The 18,599-nt window shown below is 41.4% G+C and overlaps 1 protein-coding gene across 2 annotated transcripts in view; it reads left to right on the top strand.

Annotated features, from left to right (window-relative positions):
• Nucleotides 1-18,599, top strand: part of PELI2 (pellino E3 ubiquitin protein ligase family member 2) — a 75,951-nt gene that overhangs the window by 25,417 nt on the left and 31,935 nt on the right. The window contains exon 2 of one of the 2 annotated variants that reach the window (XM_081193568.1): nt 6,451-6,580. In XM_081193568.1, coding sequence (XP_081049694.1) covers nt 6,451-6,580 — 130 coding nt within the window. Of the gene's footprint in view, nt 1-6,450; nt 6,581-8,636; nt 8,727-18,599 lie in introns of those variants that run through there. The other variant, XM_081193569.1, reaches the window with a different exon arrangement.

The following is an 18,599-nucleotide window of genomic DNA, read 5'->3' as shown; positions in this document are numbered from 1 at the left end:
AATTCCTTCCAGTAGCACCTTAAAGACCAACTAAGTTAGTTCTTGGTATGAGCTTTCGTGTGCATGCACACTTCTTCAGATACACTGAAACAGAAGTTGCCAGATCCTTCTATATAGTGAGAAGGTGGGGAGGGGTGTTACTCAGAAGGGTGGTGGGAATGGGAGATAGGCAGATAGCTGAGAGAGCCTCTTGACGACTCTTAACGACTGTAATAGGTCTTACAGGAAAAGGCAAGGGGTGGGAAGGTGAGAAATGGTTTAGTTATGTATAGTGAGATAAGAATCCAATGTCTTTGTTCAGCCCAGGTCTTTTCATGGTTTTAAGTTTGGTAATGAGTTGTAATTCAGCAGCTTCTCTTTCCAGTCTATTTCTGAAATTCCTTTGTAGTAAAACAGCTAATTTGAGATCTTGTATAGAATGTCCTGGGAGATTGAAGTGTTCTCCTACTGGTTTCTCTGTTCTGTGATTCTTGATGTCAGATTTATGTCCGTTTATTCTTTGGCGTAAGGTTTGGCCTGTTTGTCCAATATAGAGAGCTGAAGGACACTGTTGGCATTTGATGGCATACACAATGTTAGACGATGAGCAATTAAATAGTCCCGAGATGGTATGTGTGATGTTGTTGGGGCCAGCAATGGTGTTGTCCGGGTGTATGTGGCAGCAAAGTTGGCATCTGGGTTTATTGCAGGCTCTGGTGCCAGTGTCTGTGTTAAGTCTGGTTGTAGTATTATTGTGGGTTAGGAGTTGTTTAAGATTGGGTGGCTGTCTGTAGGCAATGAAAGGTCTTCCTCCCAGAGCTTGAGAAAGAGAACTGTCATTGTCCAGGAGAGGTTGTAGATCTCTGATGATGCGTTGTACTGTTTTAACTTGGGAGCTGTATGTGATGACTAGAGGTGTTCTGTTATTTTCTTTTTTGGGTCTGTCTTGCAGCAAGTTCTCTCTGGGTATCAGTCTGGCTCTGTTGATCTGTTGTCTAACTTCATCTGCTGGGTATTTTAGTTCTGAGAAGGTTTGCTGTAGATCTCTTAGGTGAGAGTCTCTGTCTGTAGAATTGGAACAGATGCGGCTGTAACGTAGTGCCTGGCTATATACAATGGACTGTTTGGTATGTTTGGGATGGTAGCTAGAGGCATGTAGATATGTTTGTCGGTCAGTTGGTTTGCGGTATAAGGTGGTGTCTATGCGCCCATCCTGTATTTTTATAGTAGTGTCCAAAAAATGTATTTCTTGCATAGATTGATTCATTGTAAGGTTGATTGTGGGGTGAAAATCATTAAATTTCTGGTGAAAGGTGTCCAGGGTCTGTTGACCATGTGTCCAGATGATAAAAATATCGTCAATGTATCGCAGGTACAAGAGAGGTTTGAGTGGGTAGGAGTTTAGGAAACAAGAGAGGTTTGAGTGGGTAGGAGTTTAGGAAACGTTGTTCTAAATCTGCCATGAAGATGTTGGCATACTGTGGGGCCATGCGGGTGCCCATTGCTGTACCGCTGATCTGAAGGAACAGGTCATCACCGAATTTGAAGTTGTTGTGGGTAAGGACAAATTGGCAGAGTTTGGTGGCAAGGTCCGCTGTGGTTTTATCTGATATGGTGTTCCTTATAGCTTGTAAACCATCGTTGTGTGGGATGTTGGTATACAGAGATTCCACATCCATAGTAGCTAGTATAGTATTGTTGGGAAGATTATTTAAAGATTGTATTTAAGTCTATAACTATAACTAAAGTAGTTATTTAAGTCTATAACTACTTTAATCAAAAATTATTCAAATGATTTCATATGATTTTTCACAACTCAAGGCATTATCTAACTACTTGATGCCTGGAGTTGTTGTTTCATACCTTTCTGGTTTTGAATGTGAAATGTCGTCAGCAATGGCATTACTTGCAAAGTGGTTTTTGATAGCTCAGTTAAGTGATATTTTATTTAGAATACTAATCTGCTTTGCAGCCTCGAGAGGCACTCTCATAGCAGCTTACGAAATGTTCTCAAAGTAAAATCATGTGAAAATCTAGCACAGCAGAGATGGGAAAACTGTGACCCTCTGGATGTTGTTAGACCAAACGACATCGTATCCAGCCTAATGGTCAGGGCTGATGGAATTAAAGTCCAGCAACATCTGGAGGGCCACAGGTTCCTCAATTTTGTAGTGTAGTAACAGAAATTACAAGTTTTCCCTATAGGATTAAGATTATTCCTGCAGCATTTCCTGCCTTCATTGTCCTTTCCTGGTCATACCAGGCAGCAGCTCCCACCAGATTGTCTTAAATTGCAGGATATCACTCAGCTGATAATGGAAGCAGTCCTTCCTTCCTGGCAATTGCCAAACAGCGGGTCTTCTGAGGCAAGGGAGTTGGGGCCAAGGAGATGGAACTTGTTTTGCCTAAGTATAATTCTGAGTCCTCTATTGCTTTAGGGAATCAGAGCTAGGCCAACATCAAAGTACAGTGGTACCTCGGGTTACATACGCTTCAGGTTACATACGCTTCAGGTTACAGACGCTGCTAACCCAGAAATAGTGCTTCAGGTTAAGAACATTGCTTCAGGATAGGAACAGAAATCGTGCTCCGGTGGCGCAGCGGCAGCAGGAGGCCCCATTGGCTAAAGTGGTGCTTCAGGTTAAGAACAGTTTCAGGTTAAGAACAGACTTCTGGAACGGATTAAGTACTTAACCCGAGGTACCACTGTATGTGGAAAGCAAATGGAAAACTTTCATAGTTTGAGCCCATATCTCGTTGCCTTTTTTCTCATGCTGCTGTGGTGTCTTGTATATCTTGGAAATACATGACTAGGACCAGTCCTATAATTCTCTTCTACCCTGAATATTGTCTCCTCCCAGTCCATCAATATTTGAATGGGAAGTGATGATTCAGTTGACCCCATCCACATATTACCAGAGCGGTGTGGGAAGAATCTCTTGGGAAGGAGCACATCCACATTGTGAAAACAGTCTGGCCTTAAGTCTGAATGTCACAGTCAGAACCATGGCTATTTAAGAAGGTATTAGCGTGAAATCTGTTTTGCTGCTCTGTGGTATGGGTTATTCTCTGTTCTACTTAATGGTTTTGGGGTGGTCATACATACTGATTCCGTGCCTACGTAGTTCCTTATTTGGGAACATTCTCCGCCTGGGCTATGTGCCCCAATCAGCCCACCATCCAATTTTGTTTTGACTGTCACTGCAGAATCCTTGTAGGAAACTGCTGTCTGATAATTACCTCAGGGGACAACATTTTCATTCTTTCTTTGTATATTTCCACTTACATTTCTCTGTACTAGTCCATGTTTTAGTATTAGTCACCCTTTGGTCATCGTCCAGTTGGCTACAGTTACTACGCCTTTGGTGGGGAAAGAGTTCCTCTTTGAAGAACTATTTATTTTACATTCTTCCACTGTGTGTCTCTTGGTCTATCTGATGATTAAAAACAAATGCTTTGTTAGCCACTTTGACTTTTACGATAAAGCAGGATACACACACACACACAAAGAAATGGATAAAGTGGGAATTTGCAGCAATGAAATATGGCTGTGAATCAGTTGTTCAAATGTTGGAGGATTCAAGATAGATAAAATGAAGTACCTTATTTTTCAATGTATAAGATGCCCCCGTGTATAAGACACCCCCTATTTTGGGGGACTCAGATTTAAGAAAATGGGGAGAGGTGGCCCAGAATATAAGACGCTCCCTAATTTTTGACATTCTTTTTTAGGAAAAAAACCTAGTCTTATACATAGAAAAATATGGTACTTCTTCATTCAGCACATGAACTATGGACTATGGAACTCCCTCCCACAGGAGGCAGTAATGACTACCAACCTGGGTGACTTTAAAAGAGGTTTAGACAAAATCACAGCTCACAAGGCTGTCAGTAACTACTAGCCATTTTAGCAGTGTTGTACCCTCATGGTCAGAGGCCATCATGCCTCTTCAGTTTAAAGGCCCTTTAAGTGCTAAATGCATCATCTTGTTTCTCTTCATAATTTTTCCCTGGTGCCTGATGCAGTGGAGCTTTTTATCTACACTCCCTGAATAACTGCTGCAGAGTGAAAGACAAAAAGGAGAGGCATTGAACATCTTACTGTGTGTAAACACAGTTTGTTTGTGAGCAAGGCGATGAGTTGAGGATAAATTTGGGGTTACTTTTTATTTTAATATGACACAGCAAGGGCTAATTCATAAATACAGTGGTGCCTCGCAAGACGAAAATAATTTGTTCCGCGAGTCTTTTCGTCTTGCGATGTTTTTTGTCTTGCGAAGCACGGTCCGTCGCAACTGCGCCTCTTCAGGCGGCTTTAAGAAAAAAGCGCAAGACGTTTTCGTCTTTCGGAGCAAGCCCATAGGGAAATTCGTCTAGCGAAGCAACGCAAAACCGAAAAACCCTTTCGTCTAGCGAGTTTTTCGTCTTGCGAGGCATTCGTCTTGCGGGGCACCACTGTAGTGTTTACATTTAGCATCATTGTGTTTTGACAGGGTTTTTTTTTTTTGTAAGAACTGTGTTGTAGGATGAGTGAGGGGAGTGAAAGCGACATAATTGTCTACACTCTTCCTATAGTAAAGAGTGATGAAATTGTGCAAATATAATAATAAACAGGGCTAAACTAGCAGACTGTTGATGGGCAGGATGGTTTACATGTGGGTAATATGTGCCAGCTTCAGCAGCCCCATTTATTCCAATGAGTGGCTCAATTTGTGTTTTGTTGCTGGGACATGGTGTGTGTATAAATATGAATATGAATAAATAATAATAAATATGAATTTCCACTGGTAATTACTCCTTTCGGGACTGAATGCTAGGATTCTATCATTACATAGCTAAGGTTACACTTCGTTGTTTTAGGGAACTTGAATGCAGCTGCCACTAATGGAAATGATCTTATTGGGGTTATTGGGTTGTTGTCTTTATTTTGATTATATATTTTGTGGTTTTATATTTTGATTTTGTTCTGTGAACTGCCCTGAGACCTCCGGGTGTAGGGCGGTATATAAATTCAAATAATAATAATAAGTATAAGAAGAAGAAGGTTTGGTGCTCATTGAAATGAGCTCCTGTGCTTAAAATCCATAATAAAAACTGAACATTATTCAAGAACTAAGGGAATGTGTGGTTTTAAAAACTCCACTGCAAAGTGTTGGTTCTAAGTAATTTATAGCATGGAGTTCTCAGCACAAGGCAGCAAAGTCATATTTCTCTTGAAATTGGGTTATTCTTGGGCTATATCTGAGCTGGTGTCAGACAGATGAGTGCCTGTGGGAGATTTTGGAAACATTATTCCATGATGAGCTTTCGATTAGCTAAACAGGTATGGCTAAATCAGCATGTCATGAGCTTTCATATTGGTATGGCTGGCTGAGCAATTTTGAAGCCTTTTGTTGGCACGCATTAGCTGTCTCCTGCAACTTCTGCTCTGTTTTAACTAGACACAGTACTTGAATTAAGCAAAATCTTGTACTTAGAATAGCAACAAGCTTAGTGAACAGTAGTCTGTACGATCATGAATGCCAGCCAGCTTAACAAATGGCTTGAAAATGGAAGGAGTACTTCCATTTCCATAGAAGCAGACCAGTGGTTCCCAGGCTTGTTCTTCATGGGCCATTGAACATTGCTGAGGCTCTTGCTGGACCACGTAATGATTTTTCTGCCTGCTGTAGCAAATGTAATGCACTTTGCTGGATCCTGTATAGTTTTTAATTGCATTTTTATTACTGGTTTTATTTCTCATGTATTACCATTTCAAATTTATAGAATTCAGATTGTAATACAACAAAAAAGCAACAAAAATACAATTTAAAATCTATATAAATAGTTAATACAGTGGTGCCCCGCAAGACGAATGCCTCGCAAGACGAAAAGCTCGCTAGACGAAAGGGTTTTGCGGTTTTTGAGCTGCTTCGCAAGACGAATTTCCCTATGGGCTTGCTTCGCAAGACGAAAACGTCTTGCGTTTTTTGCAAGTTTGTTTCCTTTTTCTTAACACCGTTAATACAGTTGCGACTTGACTTCGAGGAGCAACTCATAGAACGCGGTGTGGTAGCCTTTTTTGAGGTTTTTGGTGATTTTTGAAGCTTTTCCAAAACTTTTCCGACACCGTGCTTCGCAAGACGAAAAATTCGCTAGACGAAAAAACTCGCGGAACAAATTAATTTCGTCTTGCGAGGCACCACTGTACTCTGGATATGCCATCTCCCATACCCTAGCCACAAACCCACAAACATACCACTAGTCATCTGAATGAAGTTTGCATGCATACAACTGGTGGTCCACAGTCCAGCTAAGAGGACCAGTGGTGAGGGATGATGGGACTTGTAGTCTCAAAACATCTGGAGGGCCAGGGTTTAGGAAGCCTGACTTAGACCATGCATCTCTCACTGCCGTCTTTATGATTTTCAGCTTCCTTTCCCACTACACGTAAAACAGTCTCTCAAATAACTTTTGCATTTGTCTTCCTAGGTACAATGGCTCCCTCCCTAATGGTGATAGGGGGCGTAGGAAGAGCAGGTTTGCTCTCTATAAGAGACCCAAAGCAAACGGCGTCAAACCCAGCACAGTTCATGTGATTTCAACACCTCAAGCATCTAAGGTAAGCACTTAAGCCTCTGAGATTGCAAAAGGATGCTGATCTTGCAGAGTATTGGTGATTAGGGGTGGAATTCAATCTTGCAGTCTTCCAGTCATTTGAGAGCACTGCCGTTTGCCCAATGGAATGATTCCCTTCTCCTCCCACTACATGCTTTTCTTGGATTTCTCTCTCTCTCTCTCTCTCTTTTTTATGGAGAAGGGAGCCCTGTTGAATAAGCAGAAGTCCTTGTACAGGGCTTCCACTGATGGGGCTGGTTACGTGAATCCCCATCTCCTGTGTTTTTCTGCCTTGCCATTTGCTTGCCTTTCTAGATATGTACATGTAGTGGTTGGGAGTTACTCGTGCGTAATCCTGCTCCGTTTGAGCATTAGATTGCCTGGTTAAACCCTCCGGACTGCACAGCCCATCTCAGCGTGGCTGCCCTTAGTCACTCGTAGAATCTGTCTGTGGGCGTTTCTTAAAGCGCTGCCAACATAAGAGTTGTTTGACGCCCAATCGTCTCCGCCTCTCACTGCGCGGGAGTCTCCTGCGCAGGGTGGGCGTGGGCAGCGGGGTGCTTGGGCTCTCCTCACTAACTTCCAACGAAGAGTCCGGGAGCCCCTGCACCTCCCTGTCCCGTTGTTCTCCTGGATCCCTGGTGTTACACTCATTCTCTTCCCCTTCTTCCCAGCTGAGTCTCCCTCTAGCGCTGGGACCTTCTCCTGCAGAATCAGAGACCCTCTCCTTCTCCCGTGCCTCTGATGTCAGTTCCCTGACAGTACAGTATCTTCTTTTGCAGTTGGAATACATTTGTTCATTGAGATGATGTTTTCGGTTCCATCAAGAATAGTGTTCTGCATTCTCTCATAGCAAATCGTTAACCAAAGCCAGACCCCACTCCTCTTACTGAAAACCCAATTCATGGTTAATTTTTTTGTTTGACAAGAATTTACTTAGTTATACAGTTTATATTTCTCTTCCCTGTCATGCTCTACTTAGCTAACATATCACTACTGTAAACGAAGGAATAGCTTTTTTTCTTTCTGATATATTTTTCTGCAAGACCAGTTCATCAGTGTAGTTGAGTTTTATGTTTTCTCTTTAAAATCCTTCCCAAGTCTCTGATACCCAAGGCAAAAACCATGTGGACAGGGACTTGGAAAGCTGATTGTGTTTGGTTGTGTCTGAATGACAGTGGATAGTGGACTGGAAAAATCCAACATACCTTGTTGCCCAGACACACAGAATTTGATTATAGTATCCCCAAATGTGAAATACTCTCAATCCATCTGCTAGGCAACTATATTGCATTAAGAGAGGATCACCGCAGATTTAAGGACACATAAAGATAGTCTAAATGAAGGAACAATGTGGATGTGAAACTGAGTACACAAATTAAGCTATTCACTCTTATACTGTGATGGCAATTTAATAATAGCTATTGGAATGTTACGAGTCCATGCAACAGCCAGCTGTACTTCATAAATTTCGAATGTTTTTCGCAATAAAATTCAAATGCTGGATCTAAACATGTTTGCAAGTATTTTTTATTTCTCATCTTACTAAGAGCAGACAGGAAAGGTGGGCTCCTTCTTAGAACATGCAGAGGAGTTTAGAGGTCTATCCCGCTGTCTGTTTGTGTAATGCCATTGGGAGGAGTTTAGATTAAAACTGAAAGGCTCAAGAAAAAAAATAGCTGTCTAAACATGATCTGGCATGGTATTCTGCAGTCACCGGAAGACACTGCTCTTCTGTTGAAAGGATGAGCTGAAATAGGGGAATCCTCAGTTCCTCTGCTGTAGGGGTTTAACAGATGACTAACTGTTGTTGGTTTATTCTTGCATTCATATCCTGCTTTTCTTAATACCTACTTGCTTAACAAAAAGGAACTTTGCAGTGTCCGCCTTCATCTTTAGAAACCTTATCTGGTAATTTTGTTAAGACATAGATGATGCCATGAGCAGAATTTTACTCCATGGGACGTTGCCTATACTTCCGTAATGATGTCACAGTTGAGGAAAGACTGGAGAGTTTCTGGGTTTCCCCTAGTGCAGACTGTATTATAGCTGACTGGTGTGAGGAAATTCACAATATGGCCGAGGAGCTTGAATCTAAATCATACCTCCTCTTTCCCCATGCGTACTTGCTGAACTTGGCCATTCCTAATGTAAGAGGTTATTTTAGTTTGCTTTTCAATAAAACAAGACCTCCAAAGAGCCAAATAATAGCAAACTATTTATGGAACACACACAGTGGTTCTGTATGATATTCACTCTATAGAGGAACCTTGTTTGCGATGGAAATGCAGATATCTGCATCCTGGAAAGAAAGAGAATACTGATGATCTGAAATCTGTGATATGTAAACTGTATGTACATTTGTGAATTCAGATAGAAGAATATATAGATTTCCAGAATTGATGGAATGTTCTTTATAAAGAATAAAGCTTTGTGATGTTATGGAAAATGATATATTTTTTAGCAGTTCTGATATAAGGCGAATGCACCAGAAAACCTACTCTCACAGATAAAAGGATATTATTATTATTATTATTATTATTATTATTATTATTATTATTATTGCTCTGCTGTTTTCCCTGACTCAGAGCAACTTACAGCTAAAAACATGCAGGAAGAGAATAATTAAAAAACAATTGAATATTAATAGAATTATCTATCTATCTATCTATCTATCTATCTATCATCTATCTATCTATCTATATCTCATACAAATAATTACAATAAAAACAGCATGGAACCAGCCCTTTCATGAAACGCAGTCTCTTCCCCAAACCATGTTGGAACAAGAAAGTCTTCTCCTGCTGGCAAGGAAGGAGAAAATCCATTGCACATGAATGAGAGCGCAAAATGTAGTGCCTGTTTGAAATCCAGTTGGTTCTCTTCTCCCCACACCCCTGGACGACTCTACACCTTTCACTTCCTAGCTTCCCCATGCTTATAAAGGAACAATTACACCTGGAAATATCATCATTATTGGACTCTGGGTTCTCCCTGACATTCTGTTAACAGAATTTGCTAGATTGATGCATAATAATAAAAAAATATTATTATGTCAAAGAGAAAAATAACTATCAAACTTTTAGAAGACATCTGAAGGCAGCCCTGTTTAGGGAAGCTTTTAATATTTAAGAGGTTATTGTATTTTAGTGTTTTGTTGGAAGCTGCCCAGAGTGGCTGGGGAAACCCAGCCAGATGGGCGGGGCATAAATAATAAATAATAAATTATTATTATGTAAGTCCAAGACCATCTTGCAGTGTGCTTAGGAGTTCAAGGGATGGAATATTGTCTGAACAGACCCGGAAAGGGAGTGGAGGAACCAAGAAGAAAGAATGAAAAGTACCACAAATACCACAAAAAATTAAAGAACTGGTTAAGAGAACTAGAAATCCTTTGGGATGTTTACATATGAAGCAAATGGCAATAAGCTTATTGTGGATTTCCAGTTTCAAGTGCGAGTACTGTTCAGAGTGAGTGGGTGTATTTTTTTTGGGGGGGGTAGAGGGGGTAGAGTCTTAATAGTGAACAGGCACTGGTTACAACTTGACCCCTGAAGAGCACATTTGAGGATCCAGTAATTTCTGAGGAAATGGGAGTTGTATATAAAGAAGTTCTGTGCCTGATATACTGTATCCCCCCCCAAATTCCTACCGTGAAAAGCTAAAGTGCTGCTTAAATTCGTGACCTTACAAAAATTGGCTTTTACGACATCACTGCTGAAACAGTCGTACAGTAAAGCGGAACGGGTGTGAGTGCCTGCACTATTTTAAGGGAGCGGCTTATATTTGGGTATTGTCTTTCCCCCCCCCCTCTTGAATTTTAAAGGTGTGGCTTATATTTGGGTGCGGCTTATACAGTGGTGCCTCGCAAGACGAAAAGAATCCGTTCTGTGATTCTCTTCGTCTAGCGGTTTTTTTGTCTTGCGAAGCAAGCCCATTGACGGATTAGCGCTATTAGCGGCTTTTAGCAGCTTATCTGCTGATAAGCAGCTTAGCGGCTTAGAAAAGGGGGGGAGGGGGAAAAACCAGCAGGAACTCGCAAGACATTGTCGTCTTGCGAAGCAAGCCCATAGGAAATTCGTTTTGCGAAGCATCTCCAAAACGGAAAACTCTTTCGTCTAGCGAGTTTTCCGTCTTGCGAGGCATTTGTCTTGCGGGGCACCACTGTATTCAGACCAATATGGTAAATGTTTCTGATGTTATCAGGTGATTTGGATAGATGCTGCTGCTGCATTACTATTTCTTACTTGAGTTCTTTGCTGCACGCTTTTAGGTGGAGTGCACAGCTCTCTGAGAACACAGCATTCTTCATGTATAACTACTTGGGGTGATTTTTTTTCATATCCACAGTTCCATGTTGTGGGGTTATTCTCTTGGGAATCAGATACAACAAATTCTACTCTTTTGTACATGTGTATTGTCAAAATGAGGAATTAAGACCAGAGGAAAATTAACATTTCTGTGCACAAGCCTTGCTTGTTTGCACTCTCAGTTTTCATGAGGGTAACAGAAAGGGGAAATTGCACCCAATACCATATTTTCTAACATCTGGATTTCACAATAGCTAATCACTTTGCCAAAAGCCTGTTGAGAGTGCCAGAGGCACCTTGTTACCTAAAAACAGCTTCAACCTGATTACATATCATGCACCTTGAATTTAATATGCAGAATACTGGCTTTTGTGAGTACAAAGACAATAAAAGTTAAGTGAGATATGGTAATTAAAATCCTTTATTATTTTGCATTTCAGTGGAAATTGATGCCAGGTTCAACATAATTCTCTTGCACTTTCTTTGAACCCTTATGAAAGAGCTTTTGTGCTTTTTAAATCGCTGTGTAAGGTATGGTTTCTGGATGTCTGCCCAGAGAACAGTGATGAAATGGGTTACAGCTATTGCTGTTTCCAAAGTGCAAAAGCAGATTTGAACTTAAAAAAAATATAATAAAATAAATTGAAAGCCTTTTTTTAGATAGCTTTTCTTGGAGCTTATGGAGCCTGAAACTAAATCAAGAGGGCCAGGAATTATTTTTGCATGTTCTATAGTCATATGATTTCCAAACTCAAATACAAAAGAACAAGAAACTTGCTTTGTTCTTAGAAATAACTTCTAAAATTTTTGGTTCTGCTCTAGCTCTTTCAGTATTGACCTTTAGCATCCGCAAGAGACTAAATGCAATTCTCACTTTACGGAATATTAATGCATTCTGGCCTCTGTGCAATGTTTCTTTCTTAATGTCCGGCATGTAATTCTGAGTTGTTTGCCAAAACAAAAATTGCATTTTTCTGTTTATTCTGTCCTTAATCACCTCAAGACCTGATTATTGCAATGTGCTCTGTGTGGTGCTACCTTGGGCCTGACCCAGAGGCTCCAGCTGGTGCAAATTGCTGCAGCTGAACTGTTGATGAAGACAGACTATCACCAGCACATAACCCAGGCACTCAAAATCTTGCTCCAGCTGCTCATATGCAACTGGTCAAGATGGTTCTTGTATTCATTTACAAGGCCCTAGCAACTTGGGTCCAGGATACCTCAGGGACCACTTGATAACTTATATCTCTGCTCCAGTATAGAAGTCTCTGGGAGAGTCACTGTTAGTGCTCCCCCATGCATTCAGTATTGTGTACCCTGTTTTGTGGAGCTCTCTTCCAGTTGAACTTCAGAAAGCAGAACCTACATACACAGTGCTCTGTATAAATTAATTATCAAATTTCTATCCTTTTTGTCATTCTGTTCAATGCACAGACATTAGGGACTGTTGGGAGTGGTGCTGGCTGGTGCAAGTTCACTTCCATGCATGTGGTAGATGCACAGAAGCAAATAAGTCTGCACTTTTCTTTGTAGGTTCTAAAATGTGTGTGTGTGCATATGCACGCAAAAACACATGCCTGGATTTGGAGTAAACATATATTGTTACCTGGTGTTGGTAGTTGCTTGTCAGAAGTCAGTGTAGTGTAACCCAGTGCTTAGCTTAGTGCACAGCGGTGAGTGAAAGATAAAGGCTCATCATCTTTTCGATAATGTCAGCCCATCAACTGTGGTGAATGTTTAAGAATGTAAACAAGGGCTGTTTTGATAATGTGGATAGTTGAACTTCCAAAGCATGAAATGTGATGTGTTGGCTCAGATATTGAAATTGACCTAACTGAAAATGGGGTCTTCCAGATGGGTAGGACTCATTCTAAAAGCACGTAATGTGGCCGTCTTGATATGAAGCTAAACAGGTCTGAGTCTAGTCAAAGTCTGGATGGGAGACTGCCTCAGAACACTGTATGTGCTATGTTTTTAAGTTTTGAGGAAGCATGGAATATAAACAAAATCTAGATAGAAAGAACCTGTCGGATTTATATTTTGAATTATTACATTTGTTCTGTTTTCCGTACTCATGAGAGGCATCTGGAGAGCAATGTCTTGGAAATGTACCCTCTTAGGAACACTGTGATCAGAGGGAATATCTCTGGTGTGCAGAATCATGATGCTGAGCACCATCTTATGATTACCGTATTTTCACCCCATAGGACGCACCTAGTTTTTTTGGGGGGAAATAAAAAAAAATATTTCCCCCCCAGGTGCGGGGCTGGGGCGGGGGAAGCCCGAGCTTCCCCCCACCCCAGCCCCCAGAACAGGCTGCTATCCGCTAGCCGTGGGAGAGCTGCATCTCCCACGGCTAGCGGTTAGCTTCCTGAAGCCTGCATTCACCCCATAGGACGCACACACATTTTCCCTTCCATTTTTGGAGGGGGAAAAGTGCGTCCTATAGGGCGAAAAATACGGTATATATAAGTGTAGATATGGTGGGGCTATATGCTTCCATTCTGCACCAGCTGGAGCTTCAGAACCAGACACAAGGGCAGCCCCATATGGAGAACACTGCAGTGATCCAGCCTAAAGGTTACCAAGGCATAGGCTACAGTGGTCAAGCTATCCCTGTCCAGGAACGGCCATAGCTGGTGAACCAGACAAAGGTGGTGCTTGTTCCTTCAGAGGAAGTGCAACCCCATTCAGAACAGGCAACTTGCCTGTCTTCTAAACATGGGAGCTAGCCACTCAAAGAGGCTCCATCTACCCAGGATTTAAGCACAGTTTATTGGCCCTCATCTGGTCCATTACTGCATTCATACACTGATCCAGAGCTTTCACAGCTTCTCCTGATTCAGTTGTTATGGAGAAGTGGAGATGCGTGTCATCAGGGTACTGGTGATATCTTGCTCCAAAACTCCTAATGACTTCTCCCAGTGTCTTCATATAGATGTTAAATAGCACTGAGAGGAGGATAGTTCTTTGCGGAACACCAGAGGGGGCGAGGAGCACTCACCCAGTCCTACTATCTGGATACAGCCCTGAAGATATGAACAGAACCACCATAATACTGTGCCTCTGATACCCATCTTATTGAGTCAATCCAGGAGGAGAGAGACCATGGTCCATGGTATCAAAAGCCACTAAGAGACTGAGTGGAAGTAACAGGGTTGCGCTCCTTTTGCCCCTCTCACGATAAAGGTAATCTATCAGGGCGACCAAGGCTGATTAAGTTCCGAAGCTGGGTCTGAACCCAGATTGTAGTGGATTTAGATAATCAGTGTCATCCAGGAATACCTGCAGTTATTGAAATACGTGTAAATGGGTGTGTGTGTGTCTGTGGTGTCAAACCATGAAAGCAGAAGAAAATAGGCTTTACTTAATAGCAGCTAGACCAGCAGGAGGCCTTGAACTTTTAAAAAGGAGAAACAAGCCCTAGCCATTAGAAATGAACTCACAATTTTGTGTTGAATATACATTTAAGAAAACAGATGTGGCTGAGGCAAAGAGAGACACCAAGGCAGTAAGGTGCAAGATAGATCTCTCTGACTTTTCACTCTTCTATCATGTCATCAATCACTGTCAGCAGTGTTTTTCTTGGGTTAAGATGACAAGCTGCCGTCGGTTTCTTACTGTGAGCCGCTTGGGGCATCACAATAGTTTCCTTTGATCTGTATTTAGAGGGCAAAGTAAGTTATTTCTGCTGGTCTCCAATATCTTATTGTACTCTAGCATGACCAAGAACCTGAAGGCAACATGGGGCGGACTAAATCTGATTGACTGGGTTGATAGGGGCAGGAAGTTGTTTAGTCCCCATCCCAACAGGTTTTCATAGTTGCCCACTTCTCTTTTCTTCCATGAACATGAATCACAATAGTTGTGATTCACTTGTGTTTCATTTAGTGATGTCCCTGTGGTGAAAACAAAATCTGCTTCCCACCCAGGTAACTGGACATTCCATGATTCTATGGAGTGTGGTATGTCTGCTGCATGTGTCTTCGTGCACAGGTAAATTGTATGTGGCCCATCTATCAAAATGATAAATGTTTATAAGTATAAAAGCAAACATCAAGAACTCTCATAGGAAATTGCTTTATAGCAGATAGGGGTGCTTGAACAGTTAAGTTTTGTGAATTCTGAGACAAATCGACCTGATCTGTTCCTGGACTAAAGTACACATTGGAACTTAGTTATTTACCGGCTTTTTCACTTCCTGAATGTTTCAAAGGAATTTTTGGCTTTAAAAAAAGTATCAAATACACTTAAAATGAATAAATGGAGAGAGAATATATTTAGACATGTATGTTTTGAGAAAAATACATTTTGAGATAAGTATTCAAATACAATGCAAATGTTCATGTGGATTTTGAAAAACCACACAGTTAGTATGAAAATGGGAATATTGAGGAACACATGCAAAAGTAACATGGACTGAAACTAGATTTGCATTCCTAATACCAGGTCAGGCTGTTTGTCCTTCTAGCCTTTTCTTGCATTGCCTACTCTGACTGGCAGCACCTTTCCATATTCTTAGGCAGAGGTGGGACTTCACACAGAGCAGGTGCTCTACTACTGGCCCATGGCCCCTTCCATAAGCTGTTATCGCTCAAGTCATTAAGAGTAGAAAGGAGAGGTTATGTGCACAAGTTGAGTGGGGGAAGAAAGAAACAGCCATCAATTTGGCTCTTACGTAAGTGTGCAGGAGCTCTTTCAGTCTTCACTCTTTTCCAAATCCTGAAGAACAAATTTGTAGGGGCTGTGGCCTCCCTGAGAAAAAGCACACAGGTTGTACATTTTGTAGGTATTGATTGCAATTAGCAACATCAAACTCTAGGAAGATCTTCCCAAAGAGTGATGTGGAAGGAGCAGCATGTGTGGCAGTAGAAATTACGAGTTGCCATGGACAGGACACAAAGGAATGATGGGAGGCACCAGCTGGTGAACTCCCAAGGGAAGAAGGCTTAGAGCCTGGGGATTGGTGGTGGGACAATGATGAGCGATCAGAGGGAGAAGACTTGGGAAGAGGAGGTGTCAGAAGCCAAAGAGGTAATAAGGTTTAATGGGCAAGGAGAATCTGGCAGAGAGAAGTCCAGAATTGGACGCAGAAGCTAAAGCAGGAGTGGAGGGAGGCCAAGAGGCAGAGATGAGTCAGACTGGTGAAGAAGCAGAGGTGTCTTGCCTTCTAAGCTCCCCTCCCCCTAGTCTCCCAAGACCAGGAGAGGTATGAAGTGATAGGAGCAAAGGCAGGCACACTGGCATAGTCTCAGATGGCTTGGGAAAGTTCCAGGAGAGAAGGAGACTTAGGCTGCTGTGGGAAGGCTGGGACCTCCTGTCTCCACAACTGCCTCATAGGAGCAAGATCTACCAAAGAAGAGTTGCTCTTCTCATTAGGCCTGGCACTCCTGAGCAGAGCCTGTTTCTTCTAATACAGAGTTAATTTCACTTAATTTGTGTGATTTATTGCTGGCTCACACCTGACACTAGTAAGCTAGTCTGTTTGATCAGGGTTGGAACCAGGACTCCCCATCCCCTTTTCATTTACAGTGTGCTCCTGTAGGAAAACTATTAAATGAGCCAAAATCAAAACAAATAATCTTTGGCATTGCTTAATTAAGTTAAACTGAAATCAGGACCTTTCAGTACCAATATTTCTGGTTATATTTCCTTCCTGTTTATGAAAGAAACTAAAAATGAGTAGATAAATTGAAGTGGCGTGGGAGAGAAGAAAAACAGATTTTTTTCAAGTGTCCCTCTTGAGAGGCAGTGTGAGGAGGGCAATGTTCAGCTTCCAAAGTCCTTAAAATACACTTTGCTCTGTATTTCCCATTATTTGCTGGTGAAGATTGCATTTTTTCCCAGTGACAAAATATTGTTGTGTTTAAATGCTGGCCAAATGTGATACTGCTGCCATAGGAACATCATCCATCATGGAGAATGCCCTTTTTTCTTGCAATAATTAAGCAACAGCTGCACATTTATTCCAACAGTACATGAAGCATGCTTCTTAATATTTAAACCAATAAAATATCAGGTAAAGGTGTTCTCAGTGGCTTTTCCCACATTGCTGTTCTGCCAGATATGTGCCAGTGCTGGTGTGTTTCAGTTCTCAGGTGACTTTTGATCCACGCTCTTGGGTTGCTCACAGAGGTGGTGCTGGAAAGTATACAGTGGTACCTCGGTTCTCAAACAACTTAGTTGTCAAACAAATCAGCTCCTGAACGCCGCAAACTCGGAAGTAAGTATTCCGGTTTGCGAATATTTTTCAGAAGCCTAACGTCCCATGCGGTTTCCGATTGAGTGCAGGAAGCTCCTGCAGCCAATCGGAAGCCGTGCCTTGGTTTTTGAACAGTTCTGGGAGTCGAAAGAACTCTTGGAACGGATTAAGTTCAAGAACCAAGGTCCCACTGTACTTGAAATTCCAACCACATTTTTGGATTCTCAGGCCTTGCTTTATCCTACAAAGGGTGCATTCATCATCCAGTTGGAAGTCAGTGGTGGAACTCTTTACTGAGATGTCTCGATGAAAATTACATTCAACACCATTCTCGTGTAATTGTTTCCCTTCTCTTAGCATTCACAGTGCCTTGAAGTTTTTATATGTGCAGTTTTTTATTATGTATTTCCATTTAGGCATTCTATAGGGAAGCCCTGTTTAGGGAAGCTTTTAATGTTTGATGTATCACAGTATTTTAATATTCTTTTGGAAGCCGCCCAGAGTGGCTGGGGAAACCCAGCCAGATGGGCGGGGTATAAATAATAAAAAATTATTATTATTATTATTATTATTATTATTATTATTATTATTGTTATTATTACTATAGTGAGGCACTATTGGTCTTCCTCTTGTCTTAAATAAAACAGCTGGAAATGGTACTTAAGGCTTTTCTGACACACACACCCTTCTTCACTGTGCTTCACTTGATCAAAGTGTGTTTGGAGGTCATCTATATTCTCAGTTTCTTCATCTTCCTGAACTTTCCTGACTGAAAGCTAACCTGTTGGTAAAATGTCATAATCTTTGGCCTCTTACATGTGCATTAAACAGCTCTTGAACTTGGAGAGGTTAAGAGCCAAACTAGATGTTTCCTTAGTACATAGTAGGTAGCCACTCATTTTGTCCTCAAAGAATTGCAGGCCTTGAGGAACAGGATTTTTTCTAATAAGCCAGTATACAATACAAGAAAGGGAGACTTCTTCTTTACTCCCCCTTTATGATCAGAATGGAGATTCCCACCCCACACCTCGGGACTAGAAGTTATAGAGAATGGTCCCAATTTCTCTTTGCTGAGAAAAATGCTACAGTTTTTGTAGATGCACTTCTGCAACTTTAACATGTTGATCTATTATTATTATTATTATTATTATTATTATTATTATTATTAATACCCCACCCATCTGTCTGGCTTTCCCCACTCACTCTGGGTGGCCTACAGCAAATAAATAATTGTAAAACATTAGACATAAACAATTTCCCAATACAGGATTGCCTTCAGATGTCTTTTAAAAATCAGATAGTTGTTTATTTCCTTCACATATGATGGCAGGGCATTCCACAGGGTGGGCGCCACTACCAAGAAGGCCCTCAGCTTTGTAGAGCTGAGACCAGTAAACTGTTTTATGAGTGTGATGCCTTTTGAATGTAATAAAATTATGTCTAAAACAGTCTGTACTTGAAACTCTTTCTCTGGACCAGAACCTATAGTTTGTGTCAAGTGAAGAAAAGTG

This window comes from Podarcis bocagei (assembly GCF_964188305.1).
Source record: "Podarcis bocagei genome assembly, chromosome: 1".
NCBI lineage: Eukaryota > Metazoa > Chordata > Lepidosauria > Squamata > Lacertidae > Podarcis > Podarcis bocagei.
Note: the sequence above shows the minus strand (reverse complement) of the source record. Positions and strands in the feature narration are given on the sequence as shown.